This window comes from Lissotriton helveticus, chromosome 6 (genome assembly GCF_964261635.1).
Source record: "Lissotriton helveticus chromosome 6, aLisHel1.1, whole genome shotgun sequence".
Taxonomy (NCBI): Eukaryota; Metazoa; Chordata; class Amphibia; order Caudata; family Salamandridae; genus Lissotriton; species Lissotriton helveticus.
In genome coordinates this window covers 698,930,300-698,952,200 of record NC_136067.1, presented here as the reverse complement: position 1 = coordinate 698,952,200, position 21,901 = coordinate 698,930,300, and the positions used below count along the sequence as shown (strand labels likewise).

At 45.1% G+C, this 21,901-nt stretch overlaps 1 protein-coding gene across 4 annotated transcripts in view; it reads left to right on the top strand.

The window, feature by feature from the left end:
- SNX14 (sorting nexin 14) overlaps window positions 1-21,901 on the top strand; it is a 647,427-nt gene that overhangs the window by 451,545 nt on the left and 173,981 nt on the right. For all 4 annotated transcript variants that reach the window (XM_078648164.1, XM_078648163.1, XM_078648162.1 and 1 more), the window contains 2 exons: window positions 32-132; window positions 913-1,024. In XM_078648164.1, the coding sequence (XP_078504290.1) occupies window positions 32-132; window positions 913-1,024 (213 nt within the window). The remainder of the gene's footprint in view (window positions 1-31; window positions 133-912; window positions 1,025-21,901) is intronic.

Below are 21,901 nucleotides of genomic sequence, written 5' to 3'. Positions count from 1 at the left end.
CTCTTACTTTGTGCCCATGGTCTACCATCAGGAACATTCCCTGACGCTCAGCTACCATCAAAGAGGATTATTGGACCAAAGAATTATGAATTCTTAAAATCCAAACGGGAAGAATTTCAAGAGTACCTGCAGGTGAGTTCTAAAATACTTGAACAGTAACACAGATGCACGAAGTGCAGTTTTTGCTTTTCTGCCTGCCTTTTCAGCGTGGTATTCAATGTGGACCATCCGCCTTCACCACCTGGCCACCATACAAGAAAAAACCATTTCAGTTGAATAGCAGAAGATTCTAGGAATGTGTGGCCAGTCTTTTCCAACAGCCTTTCCTCTGTCTGACCACCCAGGATACACTGCACTCCTCCTTTATTTATTGCTGGTAGAAGCTACACTCCCACACTTACTTCTCATTGTTGCACCACTCCCCATTAGCTCCTTTTTCCACATTGTTGTTAATGGACTGCATTGGTGTGCACAGTAATTTGAATTGGACTAGCAATGGTGCCTACTTTGCTGAAATATTTTTTGGTCTGTCACAAATGCGAAGTATTCTTTTAATCATAGTTTTCGCAAAATATAAGAGTACTATTTGTATGTAAGGTGAAGAGAAAACGTCTTTATCATGCATATTGCAAGTTAGTGATCCACTATTTAAAAAAGGGACATTTTTAAGGAAATTCACTTGATTATGCTAAAGAACAGTTGACATGTTCTCTCTGTCTCAGTATATACACACACACACAAACGTGTATAATTTATACACTCTTAATTAGAACCAAAAATCCTCAATATTTAATTAGATCAAAGTTAAAGTTGAACTTCATGTATTATACTTGTTTATTTTGGAGTAGCTGTAAATGTGTTGCATTAGTTTGTATGAGTGGTTTAACTAATAATTGCATGTTTTCCATTCAGAATCTTGTTCAGCACCCAGAGCTGAGTAACAGTCAGCTTTTGGCAGACTTCCTGTCCCCCAACAGTCTGGAGACCCAGTTTCTGGATAAAATGCTACCAGATGTTAACCTTGGTAAGTATTATTCCTAATCATGCACTCTTAAGTGTTGGAGAGTGACGTGCTGTGTAATAATCACTCGCAGTGAGCGGCCTGCTGAAGCTTTGTCATTTACCCTTTTTCTTTCAAACCCTTTTGGCAAGTATGGCCTGTGGTGTACTGTATACTTTGTGAAGAGGGTATGGGAAGTTGCAATGACGCAGCGAGACTGGCAAGCATTACTCTGATATGATCACTGGGACATTGTGCGAGCTGTGTGTGGGCACTAAGGCATCCACCTATCAAAAACAATTGCCGCCTCCTTCAGGGTTGCTGGTGGGAAGCCAACGAGGGCCTTGGAGCTCTCCCTGCAGCTCTCAATGATGGCTGCATTGTAGGTGGACACCGTGTTACCTACTTACCAAAACAATTGCTGTTTCACACTAGCACCGATATGGTTGCTGCTGGTGAGCTGTTATGGGCTACAAGACATCCTAGCGCCCCCCCCCCTCCTCCACCCGTGGTCCCAAACATTAAAAAATTGCATGGCGCCCCCTGGCGGCCACCGAGGCGTTCAAAAAAGATTAAAAGTAAAAAAAAAGATAAACAGAAGAAGTAACAATTGAGTGGCAGGAGCTACTACATTATTATTCACTGCTCCTTTAAAGCAGCGTGAGCTAGTGCTGTTTGCTCTTCAGCTGAAATGCAAGGCTCTCTTGTGGCGGGATCTACGGCTGCACTTTATAGCCTGACGAAAGTTAAAAGAAAGACTTAAAGACATGTTGATATATTTTTTTTATTATGCTTTATTAAAATAATGATGACAATCCACTTTTGTTTAACATTGCAATGTGTGAATTTATAAAATTATAAATAATACATGTCTGTTATCATGTTTTTGTGATAGGCATATTTTATTCATACAATGTATGTATATGAATAGTACATATGATCTTTAGTATTCAAATAACCTGCATTTGAAGAATTATTTTGGGGTGCTTCCTCCATTAAGAAATGATTATATAGAAATGTTTGTTCTTTATACTTCTGAGAATACTGGGCAGCTGTCATCTTTACGCTGGACAGATTATCCCTATTGCTTGCCCAGCATGATAATATAATATGATATTACATTAATAATTACATTTTCATTACATTATTTACTGTGAGTTGTTAATGTTATAGCCAGCCTCATTGGATTTCTGTGGGAGTATTTTATAGTAGCAGTGGTTGGCACGAAGTGGTGCTTGACTTACTACAAAGCAGGGCTGGAGTACATTTAAGCCTGTTTTTTCACTCTATGCGGTTGTAATAGAATTAGAAGTGTTTTGGGGAATTTCAGTGGATTTTGTGGTGGGTGTGTTTTATATTAGCTTGTCTTTTGGCAGCAGTACCTGAAGCTAACCTCTAGATGGAGATGAATACCCATTGCATGTTAACTGCATAGAGTGGATAGAGAAGCATGTGAATTCGGTTAGGCAACAAGAAGATACTTCCCCAGGAAGAAGGCCCCCAGCTTTTGAATGCTGCAGACCTGGTTGTCTCTAGGATCCCATCTTGGCTACCAGAATGTATATAAGTACTGTTCTGATAGACACTTGTAACTGCAGATTCCTCAATTGTCCTCGCATTCCGTGAAAGCTTCAGGACCAACTGGCAAAAATAGTGTTAGACCGGGCGGTATTTTGTATCATTATGAATTTGGAACCAACAGAGCCCACCACAAGCCTGAGTAAACCACATTACCAATATCCTGTAACCTGTACTTCATTTTCCCTGTCTGTTTAAAACCTAGAAAATTACAAGTTGGGATTTAATAGGACCTGTCTTCTGTACAGACATACACTATTAGTGTACATGGGATGATCCCATGCAGAAAGAGCTGTTCTTTTTTTAGAATTATACCTATAAATAGGTTGTTGTACCAGGTTGCTCTCTTCTGAAATAATGGATTCACTTGGGAGGTATACATGTTCTTACAGAAGTCGTTTGACTAGTTATTTACTTGAGATTATCTAGTTCAATGACAGTGCTGCTCGCAGCAGTTGTTGTTCATTTTGAGAGTCTGTGCATACCGGGACCTGCATTTTACCGGGTCGGTTGAAGCCAGAGGGACTACAGCACGCCAACGCGGGACTGCGAGGACCAGCAGCCTCAGCTGGTGCCTCTTCCCGCACATCTTCCGCCTGCTTGCTGCCTTAAAACTGCTCGTGGGAGCCGCTCGCAGCAGTTGTTGTTCATTTTGGGAGTCTGTGCATACCGGGACCTGCATTTTACCGGGTCGCTTGAAGCCAGAGGGATACAGCACGCCAACGCGGGACTGCGAGGACCAGCAGCCTCAGCTTTTGCCACAGCTGGTGCCTCTTCCCGCACATTTCCCGCCTGCTTGCTGCCTTAAAACTGCTCGCGGCCCCCGCTTCGCGGGAGCCGCTCGCAGCAGTTGTTGTTCATTTTGGGAGTCTGTGCATACCGGGGCCTACATTTTACCGGGTCGGTTGAAGCCAGAGGGACTACAGCACGCCAACGCGGGACTGCGAGGACCAGCAGCCTCAGCTTTTGCCACAGCTGGTGCCTCTTCCCGCACATCTCCCGCCTACTTGCTGTACATAAACACGCCCATACCACGCCACGCGGGATGCGCGCGGGCACGCGCCGGGCGAAGCCCGGTCTAAGGGCGGGCCCGTTTTAGCCCGTTCTAGACCGAGAGAGACCGGACCGGGCCATCCCTCTAGCGTCTGCTGTAGAACACATACTCATCGCCTGGGTTCGCCGTAAGTACTTTCGTGGCTGAAGGCCTCAAGTAATAGTATGGCTGCACGTGAGATGAGGAATAAAACTTTGGTTGCTAGGGGTCACCTAACAGGAACTTTGGATAACTTTATAACTAGAGCAAATTCAGTTATCGACCAGGGGATAACTTTGATGGAGCGCCGGGTGTCACAAGATCTTGCCATGGCTAAACGCTCCTCAATGGGACATTTTGCTAACGCCCGGTCACCCGAGCGCGATAGTCGTGCTAATACAATTCTCGTCCCAGTAATCCTACACACCCCACCTGCTTCTCACGAGGATGAGCACACTTCACCAATTGTCTGCTCACAAACACCAGAGGCTTTGCTGTCTATTGATGCTCCAATCCCGGCCAAATCTCTAGAGAAATTACCCACCCGACACCTCCGGGAAAGACAAGAGGTCGCTAAACCAAAGAGAAAGCGCGCTGCTATGGCTATTTCTGGGGGAAGAAAGTCTAAATTTGCAAAAGGGTTTGGGAGATAGTGATATAACATCGAAAGATAAGGGGTGTCTTGTTTCGAATGATCTGATCTGCCAGGGGCCACAGCCATCGATTGGATCGATTGGATCGGGCCCTGGGCCAACTTTTGCGGACGTGGCTCAGTTTACCGGTGGCACAATGGCGGCAGACGATTCATTGCTTACAAAACTGGGTGACCTACTGAGATCTTCATTTGGACTGATAGAAGAGAGACTTGGGCGCATTGAACATCAGCTTTCCCAGCTGGAACTGATCACACGGGGCACTATGGACAGGACACAGCCAAAAGGCTCATGCCAGGGTAATGTTCAAATGAATCCTGTGTGTGATTGCTCTGTAACACATAATCCCCTCTTTCCCGTCACCTACCATAGATGTTACTAAACTATCTATGCTATAAACTGCTGATGTCCTACCCGCCTTGCCCGTACGTTCTGATAATCTGAGAAGGAGTGGATCTGTTAATGTAGCAAAACCGAAAGAGAGTGGACAGATTTCATCTCTAGCATTATCGCAGGGGGCCCCTAGAATCGATTTACCTCCAGAAACTAGTCCATACCTGGTAGTATTGACAGGTATTCCTGTAATAAGTAACCCTGGACAGGAATCATTCACGTCCCTAAAAAACAAAGTGACCCATTGGCTCAATTGTAACGGACCATTACCCTCCCATATTACTAGTGAAATACTGATGGTACGTAGGGTTTCTTGGGTGGGTCATAGCCCCAAAACTACCACAGGCGACTGTGTCCTGGTAAATTTTAGGGATCCCCGTACTGTGGACTATATTTGTAATTGGAGCCAGAATACCACGGGACAGCTATTCAATCTCATCCCTTGTCATTTTCCTATCCCCAACAGAATTGTTTGATCGGCAGGCGATTGGTCCCTAGTAACGCATCATCGTGGGAGAAGGGCGGAGAGGGGTAGGTATGGGCGATCGATCGCTCAGAGTTATCCACCTACCCACAATAGGTTTAGCAGTTTGGAAATGGTGGACTGACTACAGCATAGTAAGAAGGATACTTTGTGCATCACTCAATCTAGGAACTCTGCCAAATCTAGCGGACTTGCAGAGCTGCGCACCAGCGGTCCATGTGGTCCTCTCGTAGATATCCAAACCCATACTCAGGGGCTCCACACGGAAAGGGGTACTGATGAATTGGGGAGTATAGTGCTGCCTCACATAGTGCTCTCCCCTCATGCAGCATTATGTGATGGAGCGCCACTGGGCAGTGTTGCCCTCTCAAACCCTGTCACAACATTGAAATAAATGACAGTACTATTGTGGAATGTGGCGGGTCTATCGCATAAATTAAACTGTATAGACTGGGGATCCTTGGTGGACCAAAATCATATTTGCCTCTTTCAAGAGACTTGGGCCAAGGACGAACACTCTAGAGTGGGTTTTGCCACATTCCATGTACCTGCCAGGTGGGGAGGGAAAGGACGACCGTCAGGTGGCCATGCCATTTGGGTCGCTACTCACTTGGGTTGTATGGCAGAGAATATGGCCACATATTCCGAAGATGTTCAGTGCATACTTCTGAAATGGCCAAATTCTTTTAAACTAGCTATTGTGAATGTATACTCGTGCCCAGTTAGTTTGGCTTCTGAATCGGCCACCATTGATGACTTATATCATTTTCTGAGTACATTGCCCAGTGATGGCCATCTTTTGGCGGCTGGGGATGTGAACTGCCATTACGAGCCTCTTCTAGGAATAAGCGAGGGTGCCCTCATGGGCGTTGGTGATTATTGGGCCATTCCACCATGCCAATCTCCAAGTCCTAAGTCATGGTCTCCCTTAGCAATTCAGATGTCCTCATGTAACGTAATTGGTGCTATGTAAAGCGCTCTGATACCCGATTCGGTTCGGGTCTAGTTCGCGCTATATAAAACTCTGCAAAAAGAAAAAAAGATCACTGCCCTTATTCTAAATAATTCTTTAAGGGCCTGTAACGGGCATACACCGTCCGATACTCCATCGATGTGCACTTTCAACAAAAGGGGTCACGAATCTCCACCTTTACTACATCATGGTGGAAACAAGGATGTGGTCTAAGGTTATTGATTTTAGAGTAATCCCTAGGGTCGACAGTGACCACAATGCACTAAGGCTGGAGATGGCCTTCCCAGGGCCAAAGGAAATTCCAACTCCAGAAATGCATGATCTGAGTGAAGGGATGACACTCTCAAATAATAGACGCAGGGTAAAGTGGGGCAAAATAGTGGAATCCCAAGATGATCTTGCTAAATTGTATAATTTAGTCCTCCCTTGACTTCTGGAGGTTGACACCATAATTACCCAGCCGACACCCCCAGATTTTAATAGGGAACTACGGCACATCCACCTGGATTTGGTTTCAGATTTAGCAGAGGTTTTCAATCCCCAGGTTCCCATTAGGAAGAATAGACCACCAGTTTCATCCTGGTATAACTCAACTTACAGAAAGGCTAAGTCCGAGTTGATCACAAGTTTGGTTAAGTCTGGGACTAATAAAACCAAAATTCGTGAATTAAGACAGCACTATAAAGAAGTAATGGCCCAAGCAAAGAGTGATTGGGACCTGGATAGGTGGTCTAACCTAACCTCTGCTTTGGATTCAAGGGACGCACGCAGATTTCGGTCACTAGTTAATATAGGCTCGGGGGAACCAAAATCAGCTATAGAACCTAATATCGATGCATCAGTGTGGGAATCCCACTTTAAAAATGTATACTTAGATGAACCTGCTGAGGTTAGTTTGGCGGCACCCGTACTCTTAAATGCTCAGCATGAGGCCCCAGAGTTCACCCTGGGGGAGGTGTCTCACGCGATAGGGAAACTTGCAGTGGGTAAGGCTCCGGCACTTGATAAACTCCCTGGGGACCTTTTTAGGCATCAACCTGGGATTTGGGGTCCTTACCTGCTCATTGTCTTTAATGCAATTCTGAGAGGCATGGAGGTCCCCTGTACTTGGCTGGGAGCAGAGATAGTCCCGATTTATAAAAAAGGTTCTCCTCTGCTCCCAGCCAACTCCAGGCCCATCAGTCTCATCGACGTCCCGCAAAAAATTTTTGCGCGGCTTGTCCTGGACCACCTTTTGGCATGGATGGAGGAACATGAAGTTTTAAGTCCCTTTCAGGCGGGGTTCAGGAGGAACACATCCACCATGGACCAGATCTTTCGCCTGATTCTTCTGTACTGGAAAACGGCAAAGATCGAGGGTGGCAGCCTCTACATGGTGTTTGTGGACCTCCGGTCAGCGTTTGACTTCGTGCCACTGGGAAAATTGTAGGGGGTTCTTCAGGATTTGGGCGTTCGTCCCAAATATTGAACGTGTTGATGAGGCTACATGAGGGGAACTTTGCCCAGGTTTGATGCGGGAGGAATGGGGCATTGTTATCAAGGTTCCCAGTTGCTAGAGGGGTGAGACAGGGCTGTGTTTTGACACCGACCCTGTTTTGCCTCTACGTTAATGGTGTAATTTCACATCTGGATAAAGTCCCTAATAATGACGCGCCAAGGCTGGCAGGCAGGAGGGTCCCGGCGATCATGTTAGCCGATGATACCCTCCTGCTTTCCAAGTCCCCTATGGGGATCCAACGGATATTGAATGGCTTTGGGGACTTCTGTCGATGCCGTGGTCTTGAGATAAATGCAGATAAAACAACATTTATGATATTTAATCCTCCGGCATCCACTCGACCAAATCCGACCCTGGGCAGTGTGAGCTTGGAAAGGGTCCCAACATTCTAGTATCTTGGGGTCACTCTTCATGAAAATCTCTCTTGGGGACCTCAACAAGTTAAATCCCAATTGAAATTGACGGGTGGTATTTTTAAAGTCTCAAATACATCGACATTCAAGCCAGGGAGCCCAGCCCTGGAGATTTACAAGACCCAAGCAAGGGCTGCAGCTCTCTATGGCGGGGAGTTGTGGGGTCACTCATGTGGGTCAGAAATTGGTAAGATAGAAACAAAATTTATCAGACGGTTGCTGACACTCCCCCAAAGTACCCCGCTACTCCCCCTAAGGCTAGACTTGGGACTGTCACCTATAGAAGAGCTAGCACTAAAGCCGCTCAGGTTTTGGCGTAGGCTATGGGTATCGACAGACCTGCTAAACTATAGGCAAGAGCTGAAGCAGATATTAAGCTACAATAGCACAGGTAAAATTCCCTGGCTGGCGTTAATAAAGCGTACATTTTTAAGTCTAGGTTTGCCTGATATGTGGGACAATCCGGAAAGGGGCTGTGTCGAGGTATCATGCAAGTCCCTCACCAGGATTTACAAGGAAAAAAAAATTAACTCCGTTGTTTGTGCATCTAATGTTGGCACTTTTTTACCTTTCACAAATTCTTAATTTTTTGAGGATTTTATGGATGTTGTTTTTCTGATTTTAGCAAGGAAACTTTTTATTCAATGAAGATATGGCACTTTATCACTTAAAGCTTTTACAAGTAAATGGTCAGCATCCACTAACAAGTCTTGCCCAGGATGCAGCTGTGACGTAGAGGACGAAATCCATGTGCTCTTCTTCTGTCCAGCTTACTCCAAATCCAGGAAGTATTGGCTGGTACCTCTTTGCAGAAACGTAGGTTTCAAAAACTGTTTACATGCTTTAGAATCCTAAAGATTGACACATCAAGTTCTATCGTATTTGCACTTTCTAAGTATTTGTTAGCTATGTGGTCCAAGCGACGTCAACTAACTGATATTGAATGCTAAGGTTCAAAATACTCTGAACTTTTTTATTGTAATTACGTTTAATATGTGTACAATCAATTTCCCGGTGTCTATGTGATGAATTTTATATTTTATCTCCTTTTGTCATGGTTTATTCTGTACTCTTTTATGGCCTGAATGGCCGAAATAAAGAATTTTTGAATTGAATTGAATTGATAGTGAGGTGCATTCTATACTTGATGAAGGGCCTTTAGTGTAGCCTGATTTAGCCATTGGTTCCTTTTGCATTCAGACCATCAACCATTGGCTTGACAAAACTAGTTTGGTGCCACCGGTTACAGTTTGTTTCTTTGTTTTAGAACTCTGATGGAGGTCCACATAAAAAGTGCAGATTAGAGCCATAAAAAACATGACACGAGCATTATTACAACAATGATCAAAGAAACAGGCTAAAAATAACAGCTTATGAAGTGCAAATAGGGCATGTAGACTAAATAATTTGAGTGGGATACATGAATAATGAAATTCACAGCAGAGTGCAGAACATGCATGCATGTATGCAAAAATAATTGCAACTAACAGAAACACTACAAAGAATTAAAAAACATTTAAAACACATCTAAAGAAGTTAACATTTTCAGCTCAGACCATCTGGGGAGGCAAATAAACATTGACGAGCCTTAGCTGTCGAATATGTGTGATACTTTAGAAAAATCAGTCTTAAAAAGTGGCAACGTGAAAATAGTGACACACAAAGACCACATGATTGAAGTCTGTACATATTTAGAACATAATTCAGAGTCTATCTTCCTTTGGTATCACCGTTTTTCTGCGGGCTGTTTAGGTGTGTCCTTCTGTCTGCATTTACTGTCTGTCTGATGCCAGGCAGCACTGGGGCGTGAGTGCTGTCAAAAACACATGAAAAATGGATGCTACAGAGACTAGGGTTGCTTTATTTTTTGTGGTGTTTCTTTTTTTTCCAGATGCTTTTTTCAGCGTTCGCTCTAAAGTACATAAATAAGCCCTGGGGCAAGGAACATCAAACCCATTGACCGTTGGGAATGCTTGTTTTCATCTAACAGGGAACAAACTGCATTGCTTTACTTCCAAATGGTTTGGATAGTGAGGGCGCTGTGTAATATATGCAGATGGCATTTATTATGAACGAACTCAGATAGGACTCTCAAACGTATTAAAGAGACCTGAAGTTATAGTGCAGAAAATAATTGTAAATGTAACAAGATTATAATCTTATATTTGGTAAGAGTAAAAGAAATGTAGGGATCGATTCAATTTTGTATACAAATATATACATTTATTTAGGTGTTGTAATCACTCTGTTAAAATTGGTAGTCACATTCAGCTGGGCGGAAGTAAAACAGCACCAACTGTGTGTACTGTCTAACAAACCGTAAAAGCAACTTTGTGGGGTCTTAGTTAATTCTATTTTTAAGGGTTTGTACACACAACCAATGCCCCGTGCTTCTTTGAAGAAATAGTACCCGCGGGTGGATAACTAAACATGTGATATGCTATTTTACGAACGCTTTAAACAATATTTGGACTTCACAATTCGACTTCTCAAGCTCACCTCAGATAAGAACTAGATCGTATTTGGATCTCATTGCTAGCTGGCAGAGTGTTTGTTAATGCATGTTTCTAAGATTCGCCATCACAGGATTTTAACAGAGAGTAGCATGGAAGGAGGTGTTTTGTTGACACGAGAACCAGAGCAATCCCATATTTACTTTTCGAATTTATCCTGTGTGCAGTTTACGTTGCAGCACATTCGTTTCAGAAACAAACCAGTGGGTTAGTATTGTAAGATAAAAATGCTTTTCCACCTCGGGAACTCTGGAACTTATCAGCGTTTGATATAATGTTTACTTCAGCAGCTCAGTGGTATTTTGCAACCACTGCCCACACCTACGAATATTTGGCAACAGCTCAGAATGGCATGTATCACTTGGCAGTGATTTGACTCCTGGTGGACAGCGCGTAGAATATGGGCCATTTCATAACTCTAGTTTCACTACCAGCCTTGCGGGCCATGGTCAGACTGTTCTTCGCTCACGTTTTACCATTCTGTTTCATCCTTCTATACTACACGTAGACCTAGGACATGGGAGTGAGTATTGAGTGGAGAGTATTGCCCGGCCAGTGATGGCACAATACGCCTCAACAAAAAGCTCTCTGCTCCTGTGCCCACTGCTGACATAGGGTCTCCAAATAGGTGTTGCATTATTGGCAGCTAGCTATTGTAACTCTGCTTTCGTCTTTGCAGTAGTGGTGTTTTGGGGTGCCAGAATACTACAGGCCTTAGCAGAGTCCTGCTTCTGTGGTGCTTACATAAGCCTTATTTATGCAGTATAACTGGTTACATATGCCTAGGCAGATTATTGCCTTTTGTGCTGCACTAGCAAACTTATCTCTTTTGTATGGGGGCACGCCAAGGGCTTTGTTTACTGGACTTTTAATGGAATTGGCATAACTTCGTTGTCATAAGTACAGTCAAGGTCTTGGAAGTGTGTTTTTGTGTCCCCCTGCTCCGAAGGGAAAAAGAAAAAACGAGGTCTATGTAATGAAAGAGTTCACATTTGAGTGGATTTTTCTGCCCAGTTGTTCTGTGCATTTAGGTGGGGAAAGAACTTGTCGCACGACCCAGCATGTGAGTAATTAACCTGCAGATGTCATTTACTTGTGGGATTTAGTGCTTGTTTCCCCCCGCGTAGTAGGATTTGCCACAGGGACTAGTGCTAGTGCTGTTTTATGTGAGATCTGCTTTTTCTTTGAGGGAGGGTGGATTTCTCTCAGGAAATCATTTCTGTGGTGAGAGGTCACCACAAAGGAATGGGTTAGTTCTAGGTTCACATTTACTGGAATTCAGCATCAAATTTTTCTGGTTTACAGAGCACGGTGTGGCACTGACTGTCTTCCATTTTGCTGTTTCAATGATATCGGTCTGTAGCTGTATAAAATCAAACATTTTACTTAATTCACTCTGCAAGTGCATCATCCACGGTCTCATGCTTCAGAACCAGTTCGGTGTGGTTCTCCTTCTCAAATGTCCTGTCCAGGCTGCTTTCGATGCACAGCCTTTGTGTAATGATCCCCCTCACAGCAGGGTAGTCTCCATCCTGGAGCACCTTCTGTGGGATTATGACTGAATGCCTCTAAGTCAGAATCCCCCCTAAACCGTAACGATACCGCAGTGCCATGGAGCCTCGGTTGGCCTGGTATAGCCGGCCTTTCTCGGGGGGCCGGTGCGTAGAGCCGCTCGCTTGGGGACCGGAGCGCGGACAGAAGGGGGCCGCCTCCATCGCCCTTAGTGCACCGCATGTTTGTGGGGCACCAGGTGCTAAATCATTCGTAGACGACCTGATTCTGATATCCACAGGCCCCAGACTGGATCCTGGAAGCTTTAACAGCAGTGCTCCTGCGGATGACAATTGAGATGATGAGGATGATATTCCTCCATATTACGATATTACGATGACGACAACCTATACATGTGATGTGCCTACAAGAGGCCAATGGGCTCAAATCTTCCACTTGCTACTGGGTTTATTTCTCTCGAGCCACAAACAGAAAAAAGAGCATACTTTGCTCTGGTGATTACATGTCCTGCTCCATTCTCTGAAAGTTAAAACGATTGTGCGCGCAGCAGTTTTGTATCCTGGGCAGGCCTCATCTGAGCCCTTACTACCATTAAGTTAAGCCCAACTGACACATAAATGGCAACTGGTGTAAGCCATGTTCTTGCCCACTGGTGCACAAGCAGGTATCCATATGCCCCAGACCGGCACAAGGTGACCCTGATTTTTTGACTTGATCAGACATTTCCTCCAATAGTGTGAAACTCTCACATCCAACCGATGGACCCGTCAGTTCATTCAGCCTGGCTATGCTCTTTTCTTACATTCCCAGCCCGCTGCATCTTCTCTCCACATCAGAGCTGCTTTCAGAGGAGCACCTGGCCACTTTTTTGCAAGATCTGCAAGCCCTATTGTTTAAAGGGCCCATTGAGAGGGTAACAGGCTCTGAAAGCAAGACTGGTTGTTACTCCTGCTATTGGATCCGGGCGACATATGATCTATGCCCTGAACATGATGCTTTACTCCGAGTGCCTCTAAGTTACTGATTGTGTGCGGTTTCTTCTTGATGTATACGGTTTGTACTTGATGTATATTGCCCTTGTTTTCGCCAGCTCCCTGCCACCTTCCTTTCCCCACCCCAATCTCTGCCCTACCCTGTTGTCTACTGCCTCACTGTTTCCATGTTTTCTCTCACCTACTTAATTTTTTTCCTTTGTCTACTTGTATCTATGTAAAGCGCTCTTATACCCTCCGGGGTCATGTTCCCGCTATACAAAACTTTTCAAATAAATAAATAAAATAATGGTAGCCTCGGATCTGCAAGACACATACTTTTATGTACCATTCTTGCAGTCTCACAAATGTTCCATGTGGTTCAAGGTACGCTAGGTGCATTTTCATGTTGCTGTGCCCCCCTTGGCCTTACCAGCAACCCGCTATAGTTCTCAAAGTGATGTTGGTAGGATTATCCTATCTCTATGACTGGCTGTTGAAAGCGGGCTCACCAAAGTTGTCCGTAGACCACCTCCAGACAACAGCGAATCTCTGGACATAGCTAATGTTCAAAATCAACATGCTGAAGTCACACCTGACTCCTTCGCAGAGACTTCCTTTCATAGGAGCTTTCTTGGATACGGCGTAGTTTAGGGACTTCCCTCTGTCCTGAAGAATCCAGGACATGCAGCTGTGATCCTGAGGGTTCAGCCTTGGTCCTGGGTCTCAGTGATGGTGGTTGTGAGGATTCTTGGCCTCTAAGCATCCTGCTCACTGTCTGGGCCAGGTGGTATGTGCAGGCCCCACAGTGGAATATAACGTTTTAGTGGACAGGGCACCAAGGAAGCTTGCCAGATTCAATTGAAGTTTGAGGAGTCTGTAGCAGATCTGCAGTGGTGTCTGCTTGACCACAATTGAACCAGAGGCAAACCCCTCTCCCACTCAGATTTGACAGCAGTGATGAATGCATGATTGTTTGGTTGGGAAGGTAATCTGAAAAGGGGGATATCAGTGAACTCTGGTTCTCCGGCGGAAACCGGACTCCACATTATTCTCTTGGTGTTGCAAACAATTCGCAAGGCACTAAACATGGCATCAAGGCACACTTCACAGAGCACCAATGCATTGCCAACCATGTCCGTTCGGTCCTGCATGACTTTTTGGTCTGAGCCCATTCCACAGACCCTCCACCTAGAGTGGTACTGCTTTTATATCTATTCAAAAGGTATGGAATTAATGAGAATCCATTAGAAGTTACCTTCAGTGATCCTCGTTTTCTAGTGGATTTTATACTCCATCTTACTGTAGATTCTGCACTTCGCTCCGGCTTTCTCATTCTGTGTAATGGTCTCTTTCTATCTAAAAAGATTCCAAATTAGACATCTTCACACTGGTATCTCTGATAAGTTTTGTGCTCTAGGTTAAGGGTGAAGGACAGAGCCAAAAAAGAAACTGATGTCAGCACTCAGTGGTGGCGCCTATATAAGTTGTCTTGCTACGACCTGGTGAGACGAACAAGAATTCACCTGCTTATCGAGGAGTTTGACTGCACATGTGTTATCTAATTCTGCATGAAGACTGCCACAAGACCTGACTTACCCGATGGGCATGCGTGAGCCAGCATAATGGACCAAGACTACCCAGGAGCCACGAGAGTGTACCAGCCCAGCTGCTTAGGAAGAAAGAAGAAATAATGCCTGGGTAGAGGAGATTCTCCTCTGACCTCAGATAAAGATTGGGTCACCTGCATCATCTTGATCGACTCCATGCTTACAGGGTGCCTCAACTCACCTAGCTTCAGCCTCAATGGACCAGGAGACTGCCGGTCTTAACTCTCCTATTTTTGGATCCAGTTATGCGGGCTGCAGTAGGTTATCCTGATTTCAGAAACATTTGAGCTAAAGTTTTAACTATTATGGTTCCGGAGATGTGGCACATTGAAATTGTGCTGAAGTCTAAATGTAATCAGTGGCTGCTGATTTCACTTGTGACTGAAATAGGTCGCTCTTGTCTGTGTAAGTGCCCCGACAACTGGAAAAATGTGAAAGCAACTGGTAGATCCTTTGATATAGGCACTTAAATGTAAGGCACCTTTGGGACCATATAGTTGGATATATCACAAAGAAGGTGGGGCCAGGAGTGCTTGTAGGTCCAGCATACGTGCTCTTGTGAAGTATCAAGTCTTGTTGATAGACCATATAGTTAGAGCCAACCCTGTATTTTCTATTGCTCTTAGTTTCAAGAAAAATGGTCCAATCTGATAGAGACATCTAGCCACAGATTCCTTAACTTCGAATTTCCCCCAGGCACCAGTCCGGGTCCGCAGATTTTTCAGCGGATATGACTTCAGTGGAGCCATAAAAGTCCCCTATGGCACGCGGACGTCAGTTTTCTTCTTTTCTGCGCTGTAATGCGGATCCTGGAGAAGCGGTTCCTCATGCCTCTTTTTGTTTTGGCGTACTCAACGCTTTTGGCGTCTGGAACAGGGTGCCAATGCCTTCAGGCTTTAATACATGTGAGACCTGTAAGTTGCATGTGTTGGCGATGGATCCAAATATCATTTGTATGTGGTGCTTGAGAGAGCACCACGACTCTGAGGAGTGAAGTTGTTGTTGGCCTGGCTGTCTGGTACGGCATCATAGCCGCACCGATCTCCCTCCCATTCTGAGGATCCTGCTCGAAGCAGGTCGAGAAGCAGTTCCCATGGATGTCGCTCGTCGAGAAGCCGTTCCGGTCTAGTTCGCTCAATGAAATCAGGTAAATCTCACCAGAAGGGGTCAAAGTCACGAAGGCCCTCGGCCTTGCGAAGTCGTGACGCTGGTGCCAGCTCCTCCCGGTCCCTGCCAGAGGCTGTTGCACAGGAGGCTACCCCTAGTTTCCCATCATATCCTGGTGATGGGGCGACTAGGGCCCAAATTGAAGTGTATTTTCAGGCTTTAAAAGTCTCCCAAAGAGGTGGAGGGGACTCTGAGTGGACGTTTGTCGCCGGGATTGCCCTCTGGGCCGATCGAGGATTCTCTTCTCCGTAACTGTAGTCGCTACGACATCGGCAAACAGCCCATTGTGGATTCCTGCTATGGCGTCAGTGGCATCCGCAGAGGGTGATTTGGCACCGCCTCGACGCTGTACAATGCTGACGATACTTTAAGTGGTGGATGTTGATACGATGCCATCTGGACACCGTTCGGCACTGGAGGCACCCCTAGTGGTGGCCGTTTATACAATGCTGTCTCGACGTCGGTCGGTGCCGGAGATGCCTTTTCTTGCTACTGATGCTTCTGCTCCACCTCCTCTACAAATTGAGGATGAGACTCCTTTGGTTGCCTTTTCCCCAGTATTGCAGGATGAGCCTGCAGAAGCTGGTAGCATTGAGCGTTTGGGTGCTTTTCTTTCTCTGCACCCTTGGGCTGTATTGCATTTTGTGCAGGCAGCTTCGGCTTCGCTGAATTTGGAACCTCCTCCCTTGCTTCCACTGAGCAGGGAGGCTCGGTGGTTGGAGATATCATGGGCGAAATTTGATTGCCTCTTCTAGTTCGGCCCCAAGATCTTTGAACACATCCTATGCGTTTAGAAGGGCTTCTTTTGCTCTTTGGGATTCTGTCGACCGACTACTTACTTCTCTTCCAGAAGAAATTAGAGCTGAACTCTTTCAGCTGGTACAGGATGGTCGTGAACTGGCTAAGTTCACTATCAGGTTAGCGATGGACACTACGGGTTCTGTAGGTAGGGCTATGGCTAGATCAGTAGCTCTAAGGAGGCATGCTTGGCTGCGTGATTCTAGTTTCCCTGAGAATGTTCGGGAGAGTCTAAGGGACTTACCTTTTGATGGCCTCAATTTAGTCGATAGCCATGCTGATTCTGAAGTACAGCGCCTCATGGCTGGCAGCTTATGATTGGACCTCTTCTAGTTTTGTTTAATTTGTTCTATAATGTCTACGGCTGTGGTCTCATTGTTATGGATTTCATCGCATTGGTAGTGTTGAAGTATAAGCACTATTTCTGGCTTATAGTCTACTATAGGGATGCCCCCGGGTAGCCAGTGCTATACAAATCTGTACTCATTCATTCATTCACTATTACTCTCCGCGTATGACTCTGTAATTCTCAACAGTGTTTTCAGCTGAATAGCTGGTTTTATTCTTTTCCATTATCTCTGATAAAGAGCTATTCTCCAGAGACTCTACCCCTTTTGTTGGTGTATGAACTACTCTATGTGGAATACTGGTTTGCTATTGTATAGCTCTCCAGGAATACTACCTTGGTAGTGTATTTCTTAACTGTAGTTTTTTCTGTTATACCACTGTGCCCTCCTCGGACTTCGCGTTATGTTCTTCTGAGAACTATTGTAGTGAACTAAGAGCTCGATTTTCTTCTTGTGATAGCCGTTCACAAGGTTCTGATGCACTTTCACGCATCTATGTTTTTTTTCCAGACCAGTGGCTTTTGTGCGTTATGTTTCACTTTCTTTGTATCCTAAGTATTTCTTTGAGTGCATCAGAGCTTTGAGGGGGGTAAGCACTTTGGATTGTTGCTGTAGTTCACGATTTTCATTTTACATTCTTAGGATGCTATTTGCTTGTAAGTTCTTCCTTTAGAGTAAGAACAGCGTCTAGTGTAAACATGATTTTATTACTCCAATACAGTCAATACCTATCCATACTCCACGTTGTGGTGCGGTATACCTATCCATGCTGCACGCTGTGCGTTTGGGCCAACTTGTCCCAAGTTATAAATTAGTGCAGTCACCCAGCTAGTACACGTTTTTGCTATATGTAGTCCTGTCTAGTCTACATTCCCTAACTTATACATGTGTTTCCAAAAATGCCCCGAGCTTGAGGATGCCATTCTACGGGGGATAGTTCAACAAAAACTTTATTTCACAAAACCGGCATATTCATTCTGAATTAAAATCCCTGACTCGTTTTTGGGCCACTGCCCCTTAATCATAGGGAAGCTGACAGTTCACGTCTGCGCACAACACGTTGTATATCCCTTATGCATGCTGCTCCCAGGTGAGACTAATTCTCCCTGCATGCTGAGAATTGTAGTGCCATTGATATAGTATCATTCCCCTCCAGTGGGGACCGTGTTTGAAAGGGCCAGCAACACAGGTGGTGGTTCTGCAGTTCCTTTGAGGCTTGCACTGTCCTCTCAGCAAGTTTGAGTCCAGTATCCATCGTCGGACCCGGTGGAAGAGCACCCCTGTGCACCGCATTGACTTGCCGTTGCCAGGGCTTGTTGATTCTCTTCTCAAGAGATCTTCAGGCTCCAAGAAGCTCCAGCCTCCAGAATCTCTTCCTGCCAAGATCTTCATCCTCACCGCAACCTCTGCACCGTGGGTCTGCATCTTTGATGAGCTGCTAAAGGTCCTCTTGGGACTCCTGTGCCTTTAGCCTGTGGATCCTCCTGAGTGTCTTCTTTGGCTCCTGTGGGCTCCCCTGTTTGGTCGGGCCTGCTCTAACTCTCCTGCACTTGGTGAGTATCTTGGACCTTGCTGATCCCGACACTGCATCTTCTTCGTTTTCCACTTCTGTTGCTGCTGCCAAGGCTTTTTGGTGCTCCCGCTGGACACCGACCCCCTGGTTCTCGACTTCTGACGTTGGACAGCTCGTGAACTGCTCATGGTCTTCCACAGCATCGCCTGGTCCTCACAGCTGCAGCAATACGGTCACCATCTACTCTCTTGCATCTTCTGTCATAGGTGGTCTTTGGTCTTCACTGAAGTCCTCCATTGTGGTCTACGGCGGTTTCCAACTTCATTTGGAACCTGGCTTCCCTGGTGTAGGTATCTTGGGGTATCCACGGATGGGGTGACTCTCCAACCTTCCATCTTCCACAGCGTTTCTTCAGGGTCCTCTGGGAAGGGTCCTTCTTCTTGAAAACTGCAACTGCGACTTTCCAATTGACTTGCATTTAGTACACGGCTGTGTTTCCACTCTGCAACCAGCATCTGTGGGGTTCCTGGGTACTTACCTCAAGTGGTTTCTTGTGTCCCAATCGCTTCCAAGTGTTCTGGGTTTAGTCTCAACTTCGGTCGCAGTTCGCATTCCACTTTATTAGTATATTGTTTTGGTCTCCCACTGGAGACCACTGGTATTTATGCTACTTACCTGTTCGCCTTTGGAAATATTGTGTGTTTTGTGTTTATATCTCCGGGTAAGAGATATATCAATGTGTTATTCAGTGTGTTTGATAAATAACTATGTGTGGTTCTTTTTCGTTTAACCTACACTATATGATTAGTTCTGGTAAAACAAGCTGCTTAACATTCCTGGACTAAGCCGAAAGTTGCTCTCCACAGCTACCACTTAGAGAGCTTTCCTTGGTTGTCTGAGAGCACTAAAATCAGGTTGTCTGGATTAGTGCAGGTAGCTTCATTTAAATAAGTGTGCACTAAATACTGAGCCAGCCTCCTACACTGTATATTTGACATAGACTGTTTTTCTTTTCAACCAACCTTTGAGTACCAGCTAACACATTATAATAAAATTGGATGCCAGTATCCATAGTGGTATTCCTGTCAGTCACTTGCCACATATGACTCAAATACTTCAGAAGATGGCTTAAATAGACTGGAACCCGAAGAATAATATTCGCCATCAAGCAGGCCGATTTATTTACCCGCTAATTCAAGTTATTTTTTCTTTTTGCTAAGTACTGACTAGGGGTAGTTGTTACAGAGCACTATTTATTGTCTTGTGTTGTGCCTCTTACTCCCTCTTGTAGTAACTTTTGAGTGCGAAATTGTTAATGTGCTGTCCAGTTGAGTTCACCAGTGTTGTAGTCCAGAAGCATCAGTGGTAAACAGCAGTAAAGTAATTGGACATGACCGTGTAACCTCAGACTGCCCCAGGACCCCAGGAAAAGGCCTCTTAGTGGTGGTTCCACACCTAGCTGCTTTATCGTGCAAAGTTTGAGATTTATACCATCGCACCAGTTGCATTACAGACGGACACATTTTTTTTTAGGCGTCGGAGATTGTGACTTGCCCGGGATGCTTGAACCTCCCTCCCGTCAGACTCGAACCTCCTTCCCCATCTTTAAAGTCGGCCGCTCTAGCCGTTCAGCCACACGTGGTACGGGCGAGCAGTTTTCAAGGAGACAAACTTTTTAGCGAACAACTTCCACTGCACGATAATTAAGTGGAAATGCATCGTCTCCAGCTGGAAAGGTGAAATAATCATTAATTATCGTCTTTGCATGAAGGAAAGCACTGCCAATTATATTTATTTGGAAGATGTTATCAATGAATAGAGGAACACTCAATGCTCTATTGTTTTAAGAAAAGACGCAAACGAGGCTAGTTAATTGCACAAAAACGATCCCTCTATTTTTAGGAATCTAAAAATAAATTCGAAGCTGGCAAGAGCTAAGTGGAAGCTACACAAAGCGATTCGGGCCGAATGCTGCCACTGTATCAGCAAATGAAATCCACCAAACAAAAAGTGTTTTGCAAATTTAACTTCCCGGAGATGTTTTTAAATAGCTGTTTTCTAAGGGAACGTTAGGAAACCACATTTCTAAGCTACATTTACTGCCCTTTTTCTTTGAATTGTGATGAGACGCTCAGGCTAGAAATAGTGTCCGCAACATGCTTTTATAAACATCTCGTACAAAGTGAATAAGCATTGGCTGAAGTTTTAAAACAAGTGAAATTATTTTTTTTGGAAGTAAGGTTCTGCGTGAGTGGTTGAGCTTTGGTGGATGGATGAGTTTTGGTGGATGGATGAGTAGCTAGTGAATGGAGTCAGTGCATTGATTAATGGATGGATGTGTAGATGACTAGGCGGCTGGATGGATGAGGGAATGGATGCGTGACTGAGTGGTTAGTTTGGTGAATGAATATATGAGTAAATAGATGGGGGAGTGAGTTGATGATTTATTGAATGGATTGTCGAGTCAAAAGTGATCATGTGAGGAAGTGTGTAGATGGACGGAAGAGTGTGTGGAGAGAGTGAATGTATGAGGAAACTAGTGGATGATGGGGTGAGTGAATGGGTAGGGTCTGTGACTCAGAAATGGAGTAGGCGAGTGGATGCATAGCGCGAGTCATTGAGCAAATAGATGGGCACGTGATTTTGTAAGCGGACCGATGAATTCATGTTTGAGGATACATGGGGTGAGTGAGTGAACAGGCTCGGTGAATGAATGGGTTTGATTTGTGCTGAGACGAAAGGAACAACATTTGTAGAGATAATGAAAAGGCTGCCTGACATGAAAGTGTTAGTTGCACAGTACCACAAAAGTACCTTCTACCCAGCCTCCTGAAATCCTTCTACCCCTCTTAGTCGTCTGTCCTGCAGGTACTGTAGGTCTCTTCCTGTTATCCCACTCCCTGGCATTCACCGATGTCATCACTTGCTGCCGCTCACTGCTGGCTCGCCTTTGTTCCCTCATTGGCACTCATCCTTCCTTGGAACTTGAAGGAAGAGTGTGGGAATGCTGTACTGCCAAAGCCACTCATACCCTCATTCCCACTGCTGGGAACTCCTAAACTGCCCAGACTCACTGGCCAGAATCTGAGCCTACAGGAAGATCCCAGGTCATTTTGTGTGTTCTCTTGGAAGCTGTCACAGTGATACCAAGGAGAGAAGATTCAGGGAGGCACTACCTTAAAAACTACCCATTTGCTGAATGAGGCGAAGATCACAGCCTGCCACTGCGTGTAATTCTATAAACCAGCGATAGCCTATCACTCGCTACTACACAGCTCTTTCTGGCACTGCACACTAGTCGTTGTTCTAGAGCATAACATTTGCAACTGTACGTAGTCAAGGCTACATCGGTACTGCACCTCAGTATGTGAGAAAGTGTGAGTCTGTCCTTGCGCCCATTCAATTAAAGACAAAGCCAGTTATTGTAATCATTTTATGGACTAAT